General features: G+C 35.3%; 1 protein-coding gene across 2 annotated transcripts in view; it reads left to right on the top strand.

The window, feature by feature from the left end:
* Positions 1-8,840: 8,840 nt before the first annotated feature.
* Positions 8,841-23,524, top strand: part of LOC127859969 (poly(A) RNA polymerase, mitochondrial-like) — a 28,993-nt gene continuing 14,309 nt past the window's right edge. Inside the window, exons 1-5 of one of the 2 annotated variants that reach the window (XM_052397628.1) lie at positions 8,841-9,594; positions 15,225-15,532; positions 20,303-20,476; positions 20,669-20,773; positions 22,425-22,547. In XM_052397628.1, the coding sequence (XP_052253588.1) occupies positions 9,471-9,594; positions 15,225-15,532; positions 20,303-20,476; positions 20,669-20,773; positions 22,425-22,547 (834 nt within the window). In that variant the 5' untranslated portion in view covers positions 8,841-9,470. Of the gene's footprint in view, positions 9,595-15,221; positions 15,533-20,302; positions 20,477-20,668; positions 20,774-22,424; positions 22,548-23,524 lie in introns of both variants that reach the window. The other variant, XM_052397627.1, reaches the window with a different exon arrangement.

Below are 23,524 nucleotides of genomic sequence, written 5' to 3'. Positions count from 1 at the left end.
GGAATCACATAATACATGGTTATCTAGTGATGACCGCTCCTTATTATATGCATGAAATGTTAGTTGTACTTTTAATTTATTTCATCAGATGAAGAATTAATTTTTCAATAAAAAATGGTAAAAAAGTGTGTGTAGTTATTTTCAGCATACACGGTAAATGAATGAATACCATACGTCCACCGAATAAAACGAATTGTCAATCTGCAGGAAAAATATCAATTTAATAGCAATAAATCAATAAAAACACTCAGTTCAAACTCAAATTGTAGGCCTGCCATGCAAGTCCAGTACCATAAATTTGTCGTGTTCTGAGAAAACTGGGCATACTGCATGTGCGTAAAGTGTCGTCCCAGATTAGCCTGTGCAGTCTGCACAGGCTTATCAGGGATGACACTTTACGCTTGTATGACATTTTTCGTTTAAATGAAGTCTCTTCTTAGCAAAAATCCAATTATAGGCGGAAAGTGTCGTCCCTGCTTAGCCTGTGCGGACTGCACAGGCTAATCTGGGACGACACTTTACGCACATGCATTATGCACAGTTTTCTCAGAACGCGACTCAAATGAAAGAAATCACAATCTTCATAACACAGCAATCTCACAAATACATATGGTACAATTTCCATCTTCCGATTGCGAGGCCGTTCAGTTGATTCGTGAAAATTCATAATCTTTATGCAAATACAGTTTGCACTCGTTATACTAATAAAATGAACTTCAAAGTGTTCTGATAATACTTAAGCTTTTAACATTTCGAGCTTACATCAATACTTTGTTTTTCTATAAATGAAACTTACAAAGAATTTGACGCATGCAAACAGCCGCCCGATTGCGAATACATGTACTCTTTTCCCAAGGTCGTCCTGTTGAAATTATTAACGAAACCACATTGAACTAATACGGACAATCCTGGGCATGATCATAACTATCCCGGGTAATCACGGACCCACTACGATGTTTGAACCTTCCATGATCGGACCAGGATGGTAGTAATAGCGCACTTGCTTTAGATTAGATAGGTCGATCCTTAGCTGAACTTGTATTTTGCATTGACGTTCACGGTGCTTCAAAATTTAACCGAATACATTTGTCTTCAAGTGGGAGGGGCGGTATAATTATCATGTGGTCATTTTAAGACAATGCCGATCCGTGGGTTTCGTAACTGTCTAAATGTTCTAAACTATATTTTGTCTTCGTATCGTCTCTTCTTTGTTTGCTTCATTCATTAGCAGAACAGTTCTCGACTCGGCAAATTGTCGTCTTCAGTTGTAACCGCGTTGTCGTAGATTATTAGAGTCGCGTTCTGAGAAAACTGGGCATAATGCATGTGCGTAAAGTGTCGTCCCAGATTAGCCTCTGCAGTCCGCACAGGCTAATCAGGGACGACACTTTCCGCTTTTATGACATTTTTCGTTTAAATGAATTCTCTTCAAAAATCAAGTTTAGGCGGAAAGTGTCGTCCCTGATTAGAAAAGCAATAACTTAGATCTCAAGGTGTTTTCAGCCATCAATACTTCCGTATTCTATGAAATACATGATCGCACTTATTTATTCATTTATTTCATTGAATTTTCCTGCAGAATATGCGTGCGTCTTTTGTTGAAAATTGTGCTGGTTTCATGCTGAAGCATGAACATGCATTCTTCGATCTTGATGCTTTTGCACGTTAGGTACTGCGTTTATCCTTGAATGTACGTAATTTTACAGTCATATGTACCGTTTGCCTTATACAAGCACGGTCACGTTTAATCCATTTATGTCTAGTGGACTCTGCCATCCTTCTAAATTGGATCAATTTATTTCCAAAATTAGGGATGTCTAGTATACTTATTTCTATATTTAGACTATTTCTTACAGAAATTCATTTAAGCAAACAGCGCAGACCCAGATGAGACGCCGCATCATAGCGGCGTCTCATCTTGGTCTACGCTGTTTGCCAATGCCTTTTTTCAAGACGCTAGGCATAAATGGGTTAATTGAAAACGATATACGCGGACGCGGACCAATACGTGTGCAGCATGACTCCCAAGAAGTCAATATAGTTAACATATGACCCCGCACGTGGACAGTTGGTAAAATTCAAGACGTTGCTGTGACTGAAAATTTAAATAAGAACGCGTAAGGCGACGCCAGATGAAACAAATTGTTGACATACTTCTGTATTTAAAAAAATGTAATGGCGTATATTAACAAGCAATTACAATATATTTCCAATAGTATTTAATAACTTAAATAGCAAGAAAAACGTTTTCATCTGAAGCTAAATCTAACTAGCTTCCAATGCATTTTATGAATATACACTTGGATACTTTTGGACACTTTTCAAACTTGAATATCTCAGTAATGAGTTAAAATTTTGATTAAAAATTGCACATGTAATCATGTGACTATATTCTGTGCAAGATAACGATACAATCGTTCATCCTAGTCAATCGGGCGCTTTTGCACGTGGGGTAGGTGTGGTTTCATATTTTTGCACATGGGGTAGGTGTGGTTTCATATTTTTGCACGAGGAGATGGTAAAATGCGATATGATTATAATTTTAAGCCAATTTCTTCATTTAAGGTGGCTTGATACACCAGGAAAACATCAAATTAATTTAAAAATCAATATGTCTCGTATAAAACAAATCAGGAGCGCAATCGCGCAATCGGCATGTTGCAGGCTACCTTTCCCACTTACGTATGCATGCGATCGTCACGGATGAATGATTTTATCGTTTTCTTGCATAAACTGTAGTCTAATGATCACATATGTATACACTTTTAAATCAAAATATTTACTCATAACTGAGATATTTAAGTTTGAAAAATGAGTCATCAAGTGTAATACAACGCTATGTAATTCCAATTTAATTTCAATTTTATCATTCTAGGCTGATTTGTTCACCAGGAAAACTTAACATTAATTTAAAAAAATGGCTCGTATGAATATTCAGGAACGCAATGTAATCCGATCGGTAATTAAGACGTGTAAGATAATGTGTTTAGTTGTCGCAATATTATTTTACGTTGTACGATTTTGAGAATTTTACTATTGTAGTGATTTTTAAAATACTTTTTTATGTTTGATATGTTAATGTTGATCAATGCCAAATAAATTTTCATGAAGTATTCGACATGTGTTGAATTAGTCTGAAGTTTTATTACGTCACGGCCGTTAATCACGCGCTCCACCTCTTTTTTGAGATGCATTAATAAATGAGCCAATGCTACTTTCGAGGTGGCGCTCAGGTCCGGATGTTGTGAAATTTAACGGATAATTGTACAGGGTGATTAGATTTTATATGTTTTTCAACATATTTCGCATTATTAAAAAAAATAGGCCAATTCAGCGATCATAAATTCATCCAAAATGTACAGAAACATACAATCACAACCCATTTGGAAACGTGAGGACCTTATTAAGTTGTGATATAATTTGTAAAAGCAAATCGATGTTTTTGCCTGTGTGACGAGCAAATTCCCAGCCAATTGAATCGCTCATTACATAGACCGATTGGTTTGAGCCTATATAAGTTAATGCGTGCGCAAAAGGATCGGCTTCTGGCCGATCTAATAGATAAATTTGCATTTTTCAAAAAGAGATGGAACGAATGCCAAGGAGTTGGCTCTCAGATTAGGAGGTTGCGCCAATGCACATCTTTAGCTATTTTAAAGTGAACTATTTTATGCTATGGTTTCTATTATGTTTACAGGACTTACATTATTTTTTTGTAAGTTGACTACTTCAGCACATTTGAGTCGCGTGCGTCTTTTATTAGAAAAAGTAGTTTTCAAAAATGTCTTAATGGATTTATACGTTCATCTTTATAAGATTATAATATTTAACATGTTTATACAAAAATGTTAACGGAAAAAGACCGAACTATCGACTTTTTGTTTGGATTTGATAGTGGGAAAAACATTATGTACATTATGTATTTGGATTAAAAGACACATATCATCGTGTCAAGAATAAGCATTATCATATATTTATTTCGTGAATTATCATACTGTTTACAAATATTGCTGTCGATGAATTATATTGATAATGTTTAATATTAAGTTATTGGTTTTATTGAGTATTGATGTATATGTATTGTACAATATGTTTTATTCATTTTGGTGACTTCTTAATTGAGTTGATCTCTAATGTATTAAAATGTATTTAAAAAAAACTAAATCTAATTTATTATCCCAACGCTTTTAAAAGCGTGGGGATATTGAATTGATCTCCATCTTTCTGTCCATCCGTTCGGCCACTATCTCCTCCTACACTATAACAATTAGCACTCGAACCTATGGTTGCTATGAGCATATGTGCGACGGTGACGGCGACGGAATTTTGATCTGACCCCTGGGTCAAAAGTTATGGGTAAATAAATGGGTGAAATAGGTAAAAAAACTCATTTTACTTATACTTACAACAAGCGAGGCACACGATAATAACTTTTGACCCAGGGGTCAAAGCATGATTCCAAATAGTGCACCGTCGCACATATGCTCATAGCTACCATGTGTGTAAGTTTCAAGGTTCTAGTTCTAATAGTGTAGAAGGAGATAGTGGAGAATAACGCCCACCAAAAATATGTTTTAACATAACTTCTTCATTTATTCACCAATTGACTTCAAATTAATACTGAACATCTCTTATGACAACACAGTCTATCTCGACCATCCATGTCAACATTACCCACCTCGGGGCCCCACCAACATAGGCCTTGCCCACCCAAAATTGCCTTTTAATATAACATCTATGCGGCGTGGGGATAAGCGTCGGCCTCTACCGCGCCACTTCTAGTTATGGAATGTGTATGTGTTCTGTAAAGATTTGGGCCTTCGTATGTACGTTGAAAAAAAAAACGTATAACAAATAACATTATCTTTCAAATGTACGCCATGTGATAATGGCATTGCGATACGACTGTTAATTGATACATCCTGTTTTGGCGCCACCTCCTATCATATTAGCGCCATCTCCTAAGCATTGGTTCCTATCTCTTTTGGAAAAATGCAAAATTATCTACTTCGTCGGCGAGAAGCCAATATTTTTGTGCATGCAGCATTTAATGTATGATGTACGCAATCGCTTGATGCCGTAATCGATTTAATTGTGTGGAAATGTTCTCGTCGGACAAGAACAACTCATCGAAATGCTTTTTAAAACACCTGCCACAATTTATAAAGGTTCTCACGTTTTTCAATGGTTTGAGAATGTATGTTTCTGTGAATTTTGGATAAATTAATCTTTGCTGAATCGCACTTCATTGCCCGAGTTTAACAATAATGCGAACAATGTTGAAAAACACATATAAAACCTTATCACCCTGTACAATTATCCGTTAAATTTCACAACATCCGGACCTGAGCGCCACCTCGGAAGTAGCTTTGGCTTATTTATTAATGCATCTCAAAAAAGAGATGGCGCGCGTGATTAACGGCTGTGTACGTTTATAGCTGGAAAAATATCCAAGTGTACATATTATCATAATTATCGATCAAATGGAAAAAAAACGCATTACTGTATTCACCATTTCGATTGATGATTATCCGAAAATAAACCAATCTTTCGCACATTGTTTTTCGTCAGGAGTGTTCTTTCGCTTATTTCAATAAACATTATTCTATCCTTGTTTGAACTTTGACAAAAGTTTGTCAAAGTTATAACAAGCCAATTTAAGAGTACGATGATGCCCATATGTTTGAAAGTTTATTTGTGTGTGTTTTCCGATGTCTTTAAAACGAGATTATACGATTCTGTCAAATATTTATTAATTAATATAAAATGTGTAAAAAAACTTATAAAACATGTATTTCAATCCGGGATTTCAATACAAAATAAAATAAAAGTTAAGAAGAATATGTGTCGAAAAATGCGAAATAAGTAAGATATTTAATTCTGAAATCGAAAATGGCTGTGCAGTCGAATTCGCCAGCATGTAAATCATGCATGTACGATGTTAATCTAAATTTAGTGTAATGCTTCATTTGAAATTCCTGCAACGATATCTATTCAAACGACACACAAACACTAACTAAAAAGACGAATAATTCGGTTATTGTATGATAACATGTACGAAATATCTTCGTCACAATCGGCTCGGGCGCTTATTTGTCTTTGCTGCATTTAATGAAATTCGTCTTCAATGTATAATTTTTCTTGCCTATTTTGTGTTATTGTAACATATTTTATCAATATATTACAATTAAACACATATAAAAAAATCGTATAATCTCGCTTTAACAGTAGTGCAGCCATTTCACGGCAAGCAAACTGGAGTATTATACAAACAAACATGGCTGAATTATCTTCCCAAGTGTGTGATATGTCATCACCAGAAGAATGCTGGAAGACTTTTAAAAGTGGTATTAACAGTGCACTTGATAAGAACGTACCATCAAAACTAACATCTGAAAAACACAGTCATCCTTGGATTACATCAAGTATGAAAAATAAAATATAAAAAAACCATAAACTACACCAAAAAGCTAAACAAACACAGACATCAGAAGACTGTGACCAATTTAAACTTTATAAAAGTAAACTACAATAAGAACTAACGAATGCACACTTGTCTTACGTGAATGAGACGCTATCAAAGTCCATGGAAGATGGGAACAATAAGTCTTTTTGGAAATATATAAAATCAAAAACGCACATACAATGTTGGTGTGTCAGGACTAAAAAGTATCGAAATATTATATCAGGACAGTCAATCGAAGGCTGAAATTCTAAACAACCAATTCAAATCAGTATTTGCCAAGGAAGACCCAAAAGAAAGAATGCCTGAGTTAAGTGAACCTTGTTACCCTGAAATAACAGAATTAAATATAACAATTCCTGGAGTAGAAAAACTTCTAAAAGCACTGAATGTAAATAAAGCTAGTGGACCGGCCAGTATTCCGAATAAAGTACGCCGCCATTGCTCAGAGACACTTGCACCTGCAGTAACACATATCTTCCAGTTAAGCCTATCTACAGTCATCTTACCAACAAAGTGGAGAAACGCAAACGTCACACCTATATTTAAAAAGGGCAATCGTCATGAAGCTAGTAATTACCGCCCAGTATCATTAACAAGCGTCTGCTGTAAAACTTTAGAACACATTTTGTGCCGACGCATCTTAAATCATCTAGAGTGATATGACATACTAACATCATGTCGCGTAATCATTCATAGTTCATGGACGACACACAGTTACTAACAATGTTCAATACTCTTAAATTACCAGTGTGTAGCCTATCATTCGATATCTCGTCATGCGCATAATGCCAAGATGACGAGTTTTGCATTAACTACCATTTTCTCGTGCCGCGCATGAGACAAGTCGGTCCCTCTCTATTTATGTTAATTTCTCTGAATAATATAGGATAAAATATTCAATAACACCATATAACAGTTTCTAGTCCAATTTAATGTCTAACATACTTAATATTTTCAGTTATACAAATACGTTGTGATTGCTACATGATCGTGTCTTTCTCGATCCGTACGTCTCCAAGTCTAAACGCTAACCCTTTTGTTTCCCTCTAACATCTGCCCAGTGAAACTCTGTTATGAATCCCATTGGTCAGTGTTCTATGCGTGTTTATTTCTGATTGGCTGAATTTCAACCTACTGGAGAAGTCACTATTCAAGTATGCACACGTTAAACAGCATTGTGATACCAATAAATAATGCAAATACAGCCTAAGGCTTGTGTCAACAGCATTGTAACCCCTTTGTTGTTAAACATACACCAGATCCAAATATTTAATTTGACCGTCATGCATACTCGCCACTGATATACTTGTCAATATTTCGTACATAAAGAAAACCCAAATATTTCACCCAATTTCTCATCATTATTTGACAATCACTTCAACACGGATTTCGTAGTGGACATTCCTGTGAAAGCCAGTTAATACTTACTATGGATGATATTATGAAAATGTATGACAAAAAGAAACAAATAGACATGGTTATATTAGATTTTAGTAAGGCGTTTGATACAGTACCACATCGGAAACTACTATACAAACTTGAAAATTATGGCATAAAGGGTAACATCTTAAAATGGATCCAATCACTCTTAATGCAAAGAAGCCAAAAAGTTATTGTTGAAGGTGAATCCTCTTCTACAAGCACAGTAGACTCAGGAGTGCCCCAGGGTACAGTGCTCGGTCCTCTTCTATTTTTGTGCCATATCAATGACCTCCCAAAAAGTGTAACATCACAAGTACGTCTCTTCGCTGACGATTGTCTTTTGTATCGACCAATAAACTCTTTTGAAGATCATATCAACCTACAAAATGACTTACATTCACTTGAAAAATGGTAAAAAAACTGGGGAATGAGGTTTAACGAAACAAAGTGTTATCTCATGACTGCATAGACAACGTGTACTATCAACATTTTACTATTCTCTGAACAACCATTTCTTAAAAAAAGTTGAAGATAATCCATATCTAGGAGTCCAGATCAGTGAAAACTTACAGTGGTCAACACATGTTAATAAAGTCTGTAACAGAGCAAGCAGTATTCTTGGATTCATCAGGAGAAATTTAAGACACAGCAACAAAACCTTCAAAGAGCAGGCATATATATCACTAGTACGTTCAATTTTAGACTATGCAAGCATTGTTTGGGATCCATATCTTCAAAAAGACAATGATAAACTGGAAGGAGTACAACGGCATGCAGCCCGTTTTGTCTGTAACAACTACAAAAGCAAGAGCAGCGTAACAGAAATGCTCAAAGGACTGAAATGGCAACCATTGAAGGACCTACATAGAGACCAACGATTGGTCTTCTTGGACAAGATCATCTACACCCTGGTGGCCGTCCCCGCTGACAATCTCTAGAAGTCAACAAACGCTCACAACGTAACTCTAATTCTAAATCCATCAAACTGGCAACAAGTAACACTGACATTTATAAATACTCTTTAATTCCGCGTACTATTCGGGACTGGAACTCGTTACCAGACAGTGTAGTGACTTGTACAAAAAGTGATCAATTCAAAAGTGCTCTTATCAAATCGTGCTATTAACAGTTTAACATCAAAGGGCACACACCACACCCTCGATAAGTTTTGCTCATAAGTGAGCTAGTTTCGAGTACCACACAGATACAGATACAGAAACAATTCCACATTAGCTCTCTGCCCGGGCCACGGATTGAACTCGTTGCTTGAATGTGATGATAATGATGATGAAGAAGACAAAAAAGTAGAGGAAGAAGTTGATGATAATGACAAAGAAGAAGAAGAAGAAGAAGAAGAATAAGATGATGATGATGATGATGATGATGATGATGATGATGATGATGATGATGATGATGATGATGATGATGATGATGATGATGATGATGATTTTTGGATCTGCAAAAGAATTATTCCATAAAACACGGAGTGTATATTGTAAGAGTCCGTGCATAAAAATAGTTTTTGTTAGCCTGCAGAGTTATAGTAAGGCGTAGCATTTTTGACGATAAACATATAAACAACATGGCTGCGGCCATGGCGTTTTCACGTTTCAGGAATACTTTTGTATGTAAATATTTTCAGGTTCATATGGACCAAATACATACCGGAAGGCGACTGTTTCAGTTTAAAAAGTATTGGAAGAAAGGTGTGCTACTGTCTTCTTCTTATAGTAAAAGTATTCCTACTTTTTTTTTAATTATGACTGCAGCAAAGTCAAAGGTTATTCACAAACGATGTGGTCAGATCATCACAGATGTCAGCTCATTTGCATTTGAATTTAATGAATTACATGCAATGATGTGCTTACTAAGAGCACAGGTGGTTAGCGTGTGGCTATGATATTAATTAGTGAAAACATCATTTTGAATGATAAATAATCATATTAATTATTATAACGAAAAATTAACTTTTCTGAAAAAAAAAATCACTATCAAATATATATATATATAACAAGGTATGCAACTCAAAATCAGCCCAAAACGGGGTGCATCGCTTTGAACAGCCATATCTTCATCAATTGTGCAGCGATTTTCATGATCTCGGTCTTATTCAACGCAGAAATGAATTTCCTTTCTGGAAATGTATATGTCTTGCAATATTTTTACAAATGCTGGGTCAACTTTTAAGAAATAACACGATACACAACACGCATGACCCAGTTGACAGGGATCACACAGTGTAATGGCACACAGTTTATCGATGAGGTCAGTAGTTTTGGTGTGATTATCAAAGATCTGTGTTTAAAATAGGGTTTATTGTTGTTTTAATGGAACATATGATTGCAAGGTGAGTCTTTATTGCTATTGTGAAACATTGTGAAGTCACATTTTAGTTGAATCTTAATAAAACATGCTGAGAACATATGTTCCTTTAATATCTTGATTAAGTTTGAAAATGGCTCTGCGGTACTCTGAAGAGCATGGTTTCCAGGAGCGAGCAAATTTCTTCTTGTGAACCTTATGATTATATTTATATTTCATGAAGTACTTTTATTATTTTGAACTTCACTGTCCCAGAATAGTTTAGTTCCTTTGGGTCTCAAGTTAGCATAAGGCCCATGGCCCTCTTGTATAGACCGTTCCATAATCGATAAATTGACCGCCGCCATATTGTCAGTTAGTGACTGTCCGCCATTACACTGCTGCTAACTTGTGCGAGTCTGCGATTCCAAAAGCCAAAGACGTAGAGAATACCCGCTTCACCATTGTCGGATAAATAAATTACTTAATGAATTAATGTGAGGCGATTATCACATTTTTGTTGTTTAAATGATTGTTTGAAGTTGAGAATGATTGTTACAAATAAAATGTTTAAAATGCTTTCGTGTATTTGTTTTTTTATCTGTAATCAAGTGGTAATCATCGGCGAAAATTTGCCGGTTCAGTCACTCATACTATGTCTTTGATTATACTTGTAACTTTTAACGTATCACAAACAATTCACGCATGTATTGTTGTGTTGATTTTAATAGCCGCAACATCAAGCAGATTATATTTTATTTAATACTTATAAAAGATTCTCGCGCAATTAATTACCGCTAATTGTTTTTAATTGATCTCAGTTGGTAAAAATCTACATTCCAAAATCATTACATATTATATTAAGTATGATATTTTTGATACGCCTTCCATTATTTTTCTTGTTCTAACTGATATCAGAGATAAATAATTGTGGTTTGGATTTATATTTATTTTTTTAGATGGAATTTTGTCACGTTAAAAAACGAGCTTTTTATCATGAGAGAGTGATATTGATCTTGACGACCTTTTATGTGATTATTCGGAAGATGAAGAGAATGCGATCTATGTGATATATCTATATTTTCATCTTTGAATCATTTAACAGCTATAAAGCTAAAAATACTAAAAATTGTATTGTATAGGTCTTTGAAGTTATGCAAAACATATGGATAACGACACCAAATGTTTAGTCAATTAATCCACACAAAAAAACTCTGATAAAAAAACACCTAAATATAAATATTTCACAAATATTTTATTAAGCGCCAAACGAATTTATTAATACATTTATTGGCAACTTTAAAAACGCGGCATAAGCATCAAATTAAAGATTATCTGAAGACTGAAAGGCCGAAAATTTGACACAATAAAGAGCTCTATGCATAAGCCGTAATATTTTTTTTGCAGAAAAGCTTCAATAAATTACAATAGTAATACATCTAATTATAAAAATATAATTATCAATGGCATGAGAACGCTAGTGTGATAAATAAATGAGTGTTAGAAAGTGTAAGGAGTGCTTTGAAAATAAACATACTACACAGTAGGGCTGCAACAATATACCGGTATATCGGTATATATCGCAATACGCAATCTGCATATTGTATTGCGATATGATTTTCATCATACCGGTACGAAAATTTTACAAAAATTCATTCACATTTCGTCCAGAAAAGCCATCCGAAATAATGATAAAAAGGTAAACAAAACAAAGCAGTGTAAATTATTTTTTACGTAAAAAAAGCATTCTAAAAAGTGTATTATACGGAGTAGCGTTGTTACATGGGAGCATTCATTCGATGCTTTTGAACAGATTATCGTTGAATTAATTGCGCACAGCTGTAAATGCTTCGTTCGATTCTGATTCGAGCATTATGTGTAATCCGAATTTCGGAAACACGCTTCCAAATTTGAATGCTAACGCGACAATAAAAAATTATAGCGTCAAATTAAAAGTGCTTTATCCTTTGTCTCAATAAAAAGCGCGCGAAAATTATACAGACATGTAGAACGTCGCATGGAAAGTATGGGTGTATTTTGTGTTGTATAAAAACGGGAACATCACGTCAGCTGAATTACGCGTGATCAGTGGGAAAAACGCCCCGGTTGGACGTTATTTCATCACATCTTTAAATAGTAACAATTGCAAAAATGTATTTGATACTTAAGAAAATTTGCGAATGTTTGTGTTTCTTATTATTCTTGAGCACATTTATAGTAAATATTTACCAGAATTTGCTTTAAAATTGGAATTTATGGGATTATTGGGTAATTGGCAAATTATAATTTTGGTACAAGTTAGCAATATATTGCGATATATTGCAATACGGGTTTTTGAACTGACAATATATTGCAATACGGTTTTTGGCGTATTGTTGCAGCACTACTACACAGCCATATTAAAAGCAAAGGACATGACAGTATTTACATGTAATTTTAATTTGATGGGTTTTATACAAAGAATGACGCTATTGAGGAATATTAACATACAACTAAAAAAACACAACTTCATATGATGCATTTTGAACTGTGTACTCATGTATATTGAAAATTCGTTACTAGTGAGTATGAGTGACACATATCTAACATTTTAACACACATATATTTATATACATATATATTTTTTTAAATATTTTTTACCTCTGTTTGGTGTCAAATGTAATTTATTGTTTTATGATATCGTTCGTGCATTGCCGTAACATCAAATCTTCATACGGAATGACGTAGTTTTAATTAACCGATACCCGCTAAATACGTTAAATGTTTTATTTTTATATATTTTTTTAATACTTTATTTTTTCATAAATTAAATGGGCTAGTATCTTTGCGGTGTACAATTTCTGATATTCTATATTGGACATAACTTTTAATTTGTAAAATATGTAACATATCTTATTTACGCAACTGTTAAGTATGTCGGAGGTAAATTATCTTACTAAATGACTGCTTAATACTACCAGGAAGATGAGACATGGTGGCATCATCAGTTGTGTTTAATGACCAGACTGTCATCTGCCACCCAGTGTGGTTTATGACACCATGTGGTTAGTTAAGTCTGGACAATATCTGATCAAAACGAGATAATCGGATTATGCAGAACAAAGGGGCAATTAAACACTGGAATGCAAAGGCATACACAATTTAAAGATTGATGCAAATAACCAAATGAAAAATATTGCATTTAATTTAATTTAATGCTTTTTTAATGTGTAAATGTGTTAGTTTTCCATGACAACCAAGACCATGTAATTAAGGCCTTAGAATTTAGAAAGAAATTCATCCGTTGAATAATCGGTGCTCTCTTATATATGTTACCGATTGTTAAGCAGCAGTGTAATAGCGGACGCGGAGAGAATTCAGGGGAGATAATTATGTAATGACTAAATTATGGAACGGTCTATAATTGGACCTTTAACATGTTTCTACTAAAAATTAATACTTTCTGTCATTATGGATTGTATGTACTTTACGCCATATAAGATTGCAAAGTGTTCATGTTTACCAGTTAACCAGAACCTGTACTTGCATTTCTGTACCAGCCTCCGCATCAACCTTAGTCAGGTGATAGACCTAGTTATTGCAGCCCAATGAATCATTAACCAAACTAACTTGCCCAAGCAGCAAACAACATTATTTGGCAACCTTTTCAAATTACTAATACATTTATAGGAGTAGTGAAGTGCCATGGTGTCCTCCACCACTATAATGGGGGAAATATTGTTTTTACTGTGTCTGTTGGTTTGTGTGTTTGTTTGTGTCAAACTTTAACATTTGCCATAACTTTTGCAATATTGATGATAGCAACTTGATAGTTGGCATGCATGTGTATCTCATGGAGCTGCACATTTTGCAGAAGGGGACATAGTGTTTCTGACAAACACATATCTTGTTTTACCTGAACTCTTTTTGTCTTACAATCAAATAATTTTAAGCAAAAAAATCATTAATCAATGTAAACTTTTTCAATGCAAACTTAATGTTGGAGTCATTACAACATTGGACCAGATTGACTGCTGGCTGATGTGTTATTATCTCACTTTGAAACAGCTGCAAGAATTTTGAAAATGAATGGATACAGTTTACTACAGAGATTTTTGATCCATAATAAGTAGTACTTGAAAAAAATGTTTTATGTCATATTTTGTACCTGTGCCTGTGCTAATTATCCCCCCCCCCCCCCCGCATAGGCGGAGGGATATTGTTATATTGTTTTGGCGTTGTCCCTCTGTCCGTTCGTCTGTCTTTCGTCCGTCCGTCCGGAGCCATATCTTGGAAGTGCTTTTGCGGATTTCATTGAAACTTGGTATGAGTATATATATGGATAAGAGGATGATGCACGCCAAATGGCATTGTACGCCATCTGTTAATAACGGAGTTATGGCCCTTTGTATCTTGAAAAAATGCTTTTTTGAGTGTCAAATATAACACTTGTGCGTCCAGAAGCATATTGGCGGGGGATATCAATTGTACAAATTTGCTTGTTAGCCTTGCAAGTGCCTGAACAGGTATTTTTCAAGCCCTCCAAATCTCAGTTGTAAATCCCTGTATACTGATTACCAACATTGAGAAACACCTGTTTTTTTGTACAATGTTTAAGTTGATTGCACACTGCAAACATAATTGGAAAAAAACTAAAAATATGTCAAAAATGAGACCAATAAAATCCAGTAAAATAAGTTAGATTATGGAAACTTAATTCACCACTGGATTACGATGAAAAAAAATACATGTACATAGGTGACCTCTAAACACTATTTTATGTGAAAATCCATAATCACATGAGTATTTTAAATAGGTTGGGTCCAAGATGCATTTATAACAAAAGCAATGCATTAAATTACAATCTGATTTAAGATGCACATTTTCCCCAAAGTATACTCTTCTACAATAAAGTATTATCAGTAAAAGTTACTTAACAACTTTAAAGAAATTCATTTACAAACAAATTTGTTGCAAATTTACCAAATGGCAGACCGTTTCACTAAAAGTTCAAACGCTTTTGTAACATCTGAAAGCATTCGCTTTATTTCAGCAGGTCTAATGGCTCAAACTCGCCAAAAACCACATCCGGGACAGCAGAATTCCGTCAAAGAACCCCAGCAAACAACTGCCTACTTTGAAGATGATAGAAGTGGCCCCCTGACAAGTAACAGAGGAAGGGCGTCTCACTTTAATTATTACAGAGACTTCATCGAACATAATGCCAACATTGCATATTCCAGTGTTCTAGTCAAGATTGGTTCAAAGAACTCTTTAGACACTGTTTGGACGGCGTTAAGCAAGGAAATGGAGCTGAAGGGCTACTCAGAAGTGCAACATGATGGTGATAAAAATACAAAAACGGTAAGGAGTAAAACGTTTTTGCAATCGAAAATTGATTTTGCTTGTCACTGAAAATGGATTTCCATTTAAGTTGATGGGCAAAATGAAAATTAATGTCAGTTAAAATTGATTTTCGATTGCAAAAATGTTTTGTGGACACGAGGCAAAGTTTTATGCGCATCAACTTGACGCAGGAGGCATATAGTAATTGTCCCATGCATTAGTATGTTGAGTGTTGCTATCAGTAACTCCCTTTGTTTTAATTCTTCATACTTACTCAGTTGGGACTCGTGATCAGACATTATTCATCCATATTACCCAATATCACTTTGACTTTATCCTTTTGGGGATTCTTAATGGGCTGTCTCTTTCATGATTTAATGTTTCTTCTTATCCTTTGACCTTTTAGCTACCTGATTGCTCAGGTGAGCTTTTGTGATCAGTCTTTGTCTGTCATCTATACGTCCATCCATCCATCCGTCTGTCGTCCACATTTGGTTTGTAAACACTCTAGTGGCCACATTTCTTGTCTGATCATCATGAAACTTTATCAGAAGATTTGTCCAAATAATACCTCGAAATAGTTCGAAACTGGGTCATGCTGTGTTAAAAACTAGGTCACTAGGTCAACAGAAATTAAAACCTTGTAAACACTGTAGAAGTCACATTTCATGCCCAATCTTCATACATTGTCAAAATGTTTGTCTTTATAATATGTTGGTTGAGGTCAAAAGTGGTTCCAGTCCATTGAAAAACATGGCCGCCAGTGGGCGGGGCAGTTTTCCTTATTTGGCTTTAAAGAAACCTTGTAAACACTCTAGAGGCCACATTTCTTGTCCGATCTTCATGCAACTTGGTCAGAAGATTTGTCCCAATGATACCTCGATTGAGTTCAAAACTGGGTCAAACAAATGAAAAACCTTGTAAACAATATAGATTTCACATTTCATGTAACTTTGTAAAAATGTTTGTCTTAATGATATGTTGGTTGAGTTCAAAAGTGGTTCCAGTCCATAAAAAAACATGGCCGCCAGCGGGCAGGGCAATTTTCCTTATTTGGCTATAGGGAAACCTTGTAATCACTCTAGAAGTCACAATTTTTGCCCAATCATCATGGAACTTGGTCAAAACATTAGTTTTATTGATTTCTCGAACGGGTTTAAAAATGGTCCAGATCGGTGAATAACATGGCCACTAGGGGGTGGTGCAGTTTTCTCTATACATGTATGTATTTAGTGAAAACATGTGAACACTCTAGAAGTCATATTTTGGTCCAATCTTCATGAAATTTATGAGTTAAGTTTGAAAATGGTTCAGGTCCATTGAAAAACATTGCTGCCAGGGGGACAGGGCAGTTCTCCTTAAATATATATTTAAAATGGCTTGTGAACAGTCAAGAAGTCTCATTTTTTGCCCAATAATAATGAAACTTGGTCAAAACATTGGTTTATTGGTATTTCAGACGTGTTCAAAAATGGTCCATATCGGTAAAAAAACATGGCCGCCAGTGGGCGAGGCGGTTTTCTATATGTATGTAGTGAATACATGTGAACACTCTTAAGTCACATTTTTGGCCCAATTTTCATGAAAATTGGTCAGAACATTAATTTTGTTTCCTAGATACGAGAGTTGAGTTCGAAAATGGTTCCGGTCCGTTGAAAAACATGGCTGCCAGGGGGGTGGCGCATTTTCCTTATATTTATATAGCAAAAAAAAGCTTGTGAACACTCTAGAAGTCATATTGTTTGCCCAATCATCATGAAACTTGGTGAAAACATTGGATTTATTTATATCTCAGATGATTCTGCTGCTAAAACTTTTTATATTAGCAAAAAAGGGATTTTTTTCTTTGGTCACAGAGGAGATAATCACGTGATTATCAAGATGGCAATGTCCATGACGAGGCAGGTATTTTTCGCAGTTTTATACCCTTTATTTCTTGTATGTATTTTTAGCTCACCTGTCACAAAGTGACACGGTGAGCTTATGTGATCATGTGATGTCTGTTGTGCGTGCTTGCGTCCGTCTGTCCGTCTACAATTTGCTTGTGTAGACAGTAGAGATCACAGTTTTCATCCAATCTTTATGAAATTTGGTCAGAATGTCTATCTTGATGAAATCTGGGTTGAGATTGTTTTGGGTCATCTGGGGTCAAAAACTAGGTCACTAGGTCAAATGATAGATAAACCTTGTGTAGACAATAGAGGTCACAGTTTTTATCAGATCTTAATGAAATTTGGTCAGAATGTTTATCTTGATGAAATCTGCCTTGGGATTGTATTTGGGTCATCTGGGGTCAAAAACTAGGTCACTGGTCAAATAATAGAAAAACCTTGTGTAGACAATAGAGGTTACAGTTTCCATCAGATCTTTATGAAATTTTGTCAGAATGTTTATATTGATGAAATCTGGATTGGGATTGTATATGGGTCATCTGGGGTCAGAAACTTGGTCACTAGATCAAATCATAGAAAAACCGTGTGTAGACAAAAGAGGTCATAGTTTTCATCTGATCTTATTGAGTCAGGTGAGCGATTCAGGGCCATCATGGCCCTCTTGTTTAAATTTCGCTCACTTTCCAGCCATATTAGCAAGAAAGGTACTGGCGTTTTTTTAAATTGTAATATCCGCTCTATATATCGACTTTACTCGCTGCGAAATTTTTTTTATTGAGGGGGCACTTCTCCGGGTCATCAATTCTGACAAGAGGGCACTTCTCCGCCCCCTATTTTTCGGAAGCAGGGCAGTTCTCTGCCCAATAAAAAACAGTGAGGGGGCTTATATCCGCCCAGTGAAAAATCTTTGAGGTGGCACCTCTCCGGTGGTGCACCTATCCTAGACTCGTGGAAAACCCACCAAAACATTTATCATTTTCCCAGCAAAAGTATCATAACTCAAAAAAGGTTCAAAATATAAAAAATGATGAAAGTTAATTTTTTTTTTACTATTCCATATGTCAAAGATTGTTATTTTGTACTCACATCAAGGAATCGGAAAAACCGATCTTCAAAAAAACAGTCTTCAACAAAAGTGTTAAGAAAAATAAAACGTTTTTTCTTCTCCTGTAAACTTTTTAAAAGTGTGTTACGATAGTCTTTCGTGGGGCCCAATTTTTGATGTGTGAGTCCAACTACTTGACTTATACTGGTAGATGGAGTTTGAGTTTTGTTCCAGTCCATTTATTTTTGACAAAGTTATGGGCCTTGAACATAAATTATTTCTCTAAAATAACCCTATACCTGATTTTTGTTCTTGCCAGATTTCTTTTACTTTGGCTGTACCAATAGCTATTTATAACATTTTAATAGATTGGTACAAAAAATCATAAACACTAATTTTTGAACCCATGTATATTTTTGCCCCCCCCCCCTCCCCCCCCCCCCCCCCCCCCCTCCCCTCCCTCCCCTTCAATTAAAGCAGCATATCCCATAACTTTGACATTTATTGATGGATATCAAATAACTTGGGGCAATTGTCAGCCATTGTAGGATGACATGTTAAGTCGTCAAAGCTTACATTGAGCATTGTAATTCCTGTCTTTGCTATTACTTTCCAATTTTATAGATGGATTTTGGAATAACTTGGCACAAATATAAATCATCATAAAACAACATGCAACATGTAAAAAGTGTCTCCTACCTTAAAGGTCAAGGTCACACTTTAAGGTCAAATGTCATACCTGACCCTAAAGCAGCTTGCTGCAACATTTGAAAACATTCACAATTTTTCATTATGACCATCCCAATCCACCCATATAAGCAGACATCATTTTTAAGTTGACCTTCACATTAAATAGTACAGTCTGTCTTAAAATGCCATCTTACTACAATGTAAGGATTCTTATATGGTTATTGCTTGCATGTGTGTTTATTTAGCACAGTTTGTTCCGGTGTCATGTGTTATGAATGTGATGATCATTTTAATAGTGTTTTTATGCCTTCCCTCTTGTCAGTCAGTCCCTTCTTCATTCTGTTTGAGATTTCGAGCTGACGTTTGGTATGTGAGTCTACCTACATGACCTACAAGTGAAGTGTGAGTTTTGTTCCGAAGTATTGATTTTTGGCAAAGTCATAGACCTTAGATTTAGACATTTTCTCTATATTAATGGTTATCCAGTGGGTTTTTACGAAACACTTTCAGATATTTAGCTGATTTTTGGTATGTGTGTCTATTAACCCTTTTCCCCATAGGAAGCAAAGTGAAAATGGCTTTTGCAACCAGCATAAAAACCAGAACAGCCTGCGAGTAATTCACAGTCTGTTCAGGTTTTATGCTGTTTGCTGCTCATTAGTATCTAAGGATCGGAACTGAAACCTGTAAAACTTAGATCTAGTAAGAAATGCCTTTAATTAAATGTAACTTTCTAAGGGACTACAAATGCTTCAAATGCATATCTAAATGGGAAAGGGTTAACATGACTAAAGCTGAAGTATACATGTAAGTTTTGTTCTGGTCCATTGATTTTTGGCAAAGTTATGGGCCTTGGACTTAACCCATTGCATGCTGGGAAATTTGTCGTCTGCTAAATTGTCGTCTGCTGAATTTCTAAAATTCGCATTTTCTTGGATTTTTTTCAAAGAATACTATCAGAATAGCAAACAGTTTGGATCCTGATGAGACGCCACGTTCTGTGGCGTCTCATCTGGATCCAAACTGTTTGCAAAGGCCTTTAAAATTCGGTTCCCGCACTGAAAGGGTTAAAAATCTTCTCTAAAATAGCTGCAGTGCTGCTTCAAAGCCCAGTAGGGGGATTGTGTTTCACAAACACAGGTCTTGTTCATTATTTTATAGTATCTAATAGAGGTAAAGTCGCAAGTTCAGTTGAACAAGATTGCACCCAAGGCTGAGAAGAGGATTATTGGTCTGCAGGGCAATACATTTCTACACCCTGGGGAAAGAAAAGACTCTGCGGACTCTCCCGAAGAAAGAACCAGTCTGCTTCAGCAACTGGGTCAATGCAAAGATGTAAATACATGTTTATTATTTAGTACTTTTTCATTTTGAGTATATAACAGCAAATGAATTAAGGCTTTAAAACTTGAATCTAGTAAGAAAGGTGTTTAATTAATTTTTATTCTTTCTTGGGCTGCAAATGCATCAAACATGCGTATCTGAGTGGTAAAGGATTAAATGAATGACCTTATCTCACACTCACAGGTGGATTCCCAGCTGAAGTTGCTGTACCGCATAGTGAGTCTTCCAGAATCCAGCATGCGATACCACTTCTTTGCCTGCAAAGCTGTGGAAAGATATATAAGATCTGTAAGCTTCGCTAATCACTATCGTGTCACACACATGTTTATAGAGATAAAATTTGTTAAGTAGTAATACACTGTCACTCCAATAAAACGCAGATGACGGGGCCCAAGCCCCAAGACCATGTTTTAAATTGAACAGTGTTTTATCAAGTTTCTAGGCTCATTTATTACAATGTTGTGTATTTGCAATACATGCACGTAAAAGGTATCAATGCTGCTTTTCAAGTGTGTATATATATCCTATAATCCTTTATAATGTTAACCTTAATAAAAACAAATAATCTGTCCAATAATACCGTAATTACTGTAAGTTGTCAGACACTCTAAAATTTTGGACACCCTCATTTTTAGCAAAAATAATTATTTGTGTGACTCATTTTGGACATAAGTGTTTCCGTCCATAACTTATATATCTTAATTTTCCGACAATATATTTTTCAGCACTATTCTACAGATTTCGACCCTGTTTTCGCTTATCCTGTTACACTTCAATCATGTTTTTACAACCGGATTAAGGTCATAAAACCTGGCAGATGCATGCCTGAGGGCTATGGACCATTACATTTGCGTAATTGGGTAAAAAACCATGCTACGGGTAGACAACAATGGATTCACCCAAAAGCATTTGAAACAGTTTCATCCTATTAAGGAAGCAGAATGTTTTATGTTTTTACCTTTTTGTTCTACATTTCTTCGGGCAAAGCTGTGAAGTTGAATTTATTTTTTTAAAGCAGAAAAAGAAGATTAAATCACAATAAAATAATTGTACATTGATTTATTGCTTTTATTTCAATATAAGTATAATTTTCGGACGCCTTATATTTTTGTCTCCAAGTTTTCGGACACCAGTAATTTTTTAATATTTTTTGTTATCTAAGAGGAATTATGGTACATGTCTTTAAGAATTGCTTTCAGTATTAAAACAATTTTCAAACAAGAAGTAAGATTTGTATATTCTAAAAACCTGATGTTTAATATTAAATTTACTGTATATTTAAACAAGTGATTTATTCCATCTGATTACAAAAATTCGAAAAGAATGTCATAAATTGTTAAAATAAAACCATACTGATTCATAAAACTAAGCTTCAAATAAAGAGATGTTAAAGTAAACTTTTCTCCAAGCAACAAATCCAGTAAGCCTTACAGGACATTTACCTTGTAATTCAGCACACACTTAGGAGGGATATAAACTGACATTTTGACTATAGCTGCTACCATCTGTTCTTTGAGTGATTCATGTGAAGAGTACAAAGGAGTTTTCTCAAAACATGATACCAATAGCATATTGGCTTATTTTAAACAAACAAACAGCATAAACTAGAGCAGCTTTCCAGTTTTTCGCAGTCTGTTAAAGTTTAATGGTTATTGTTGCTCATCAGTACCTAACCGTAGGAAATGAAGCCTTTAAAACTTGAATCTAGGAAGAAGTCTTAATTAAATTTGATTTCCTAAGGGACAACACATGCCTCAAAGTAAGTATCTTAAGATCAAAGGTTAAGTTTAGTGTAGTGCTAGTTGGATATCTGATCCCTGAAATGTGACTGACATACATGTACTGTTAGAAAACAGCACAATCTAAAGAAAAAAACACACTAGTTAATCGAAACAAATAATCAACACAACAAAAAACTTTGTTGTTTTGTATGCTGCAGAGTCCCGATCTACGGCAGTCTAGGGTTGAGTGTTTTGGCTCTGCCCCCAGCGGTACAGCCTTAAGGCATGTGGCTGATTTGGATCTCACCATGTTTGTACCAGATGTGAGGAATGTCAAACAGGTGGGTTCAAACTTCCCTTTATCACCTGGTATACCTATTTCCCTTTCTGCTTATATCTTGCCATTCAATTACAAACAAGTTAAGGATAAGTTATTAACAGTGCTTTATTTTGTTATGTCCCCGGTAGGGTGGCATATAGCAGTTGAACTGTCCGTCAGTCTGTGTGTCGTTCCGAAAACTTAACATTAACCAAAACTTTTGCAATATTGAAGATAGCAACTTGATATTTAGCATGCATGTGTATCTCATGGAGCTGCACATTTTGAGTGGTGAAAGGTCAAGGGCGTCCTTCAAGGTCAAAGGTCAAATATATGGCGTCTGTCTGTCTGTCCGAAAACTTTAACATTGGTCATAACTTTTGCAATATTGAAGATAGCAACTTGATATTTGGCATGCATGTGTATCTGATAGAGCTGCACATTTTGAGTGTTGAAAAATCCAGGTCAAGGTCAAAGGTCAAATTTTGCAATATTGAAAATAGTAACTTGATATTTTGCATGCATGTGTATATCATGGAGCTGCACACTTTGAGTGGTAAAAGGTCAAGGTCGTCCTTCAAGGTCAAAGGTCAAATATATGGCGTCTGTCCGTCCATCCGAAAACTTTAACATGGTCATACCTTTTGCAATATTGAAGATAGCAACTCGATATTTGGCATGCATGCATATCTCATGGAGCTGCACATTTTGAGTGGTAAAAGGTCAAGGTCATCCTTCAAGGTCAAAGGTCAAATATATGGCTTCAAAGCAGCAAGTAGGGGGCATTGTGTTTCATGAACACGGCTCTTGTTCAAGTTATTTTTTTAACTGTGAGGTATTTCCCAAATCAATCTGTTGAATTGTTTGCTAATCCTATGTTATGATATCATTATAACAATTTGTTAATCTTTTTTTTGTCAGAGAACATATTAAACATTTTCAGATGCTAAGAATTCTTTGACATACAACTCATTTGACTTTATTTTGGTTAAAAGGCCT

Source organism: Dreissena polymorpha, chromosome 15 (assembly GCF_020536995.1).
Source record: "Dreissena polymorpha isolate Duluth1 chromosome 15, UMN_Dpol_1.0, whole genome shotgun sequence".
Classification (NCBI taxonomy): Eukaryota; Metazoa; Mollusca; class Bivalvia; order Myida; family Dreissenidae; genus Dreissena; species Dreissena polymorpha.
The sequence above is the reverse complement of the archived record's forward strand: the minus strand, read 5'-3'. Positions and strand labels throughout refer to the sequence as shown.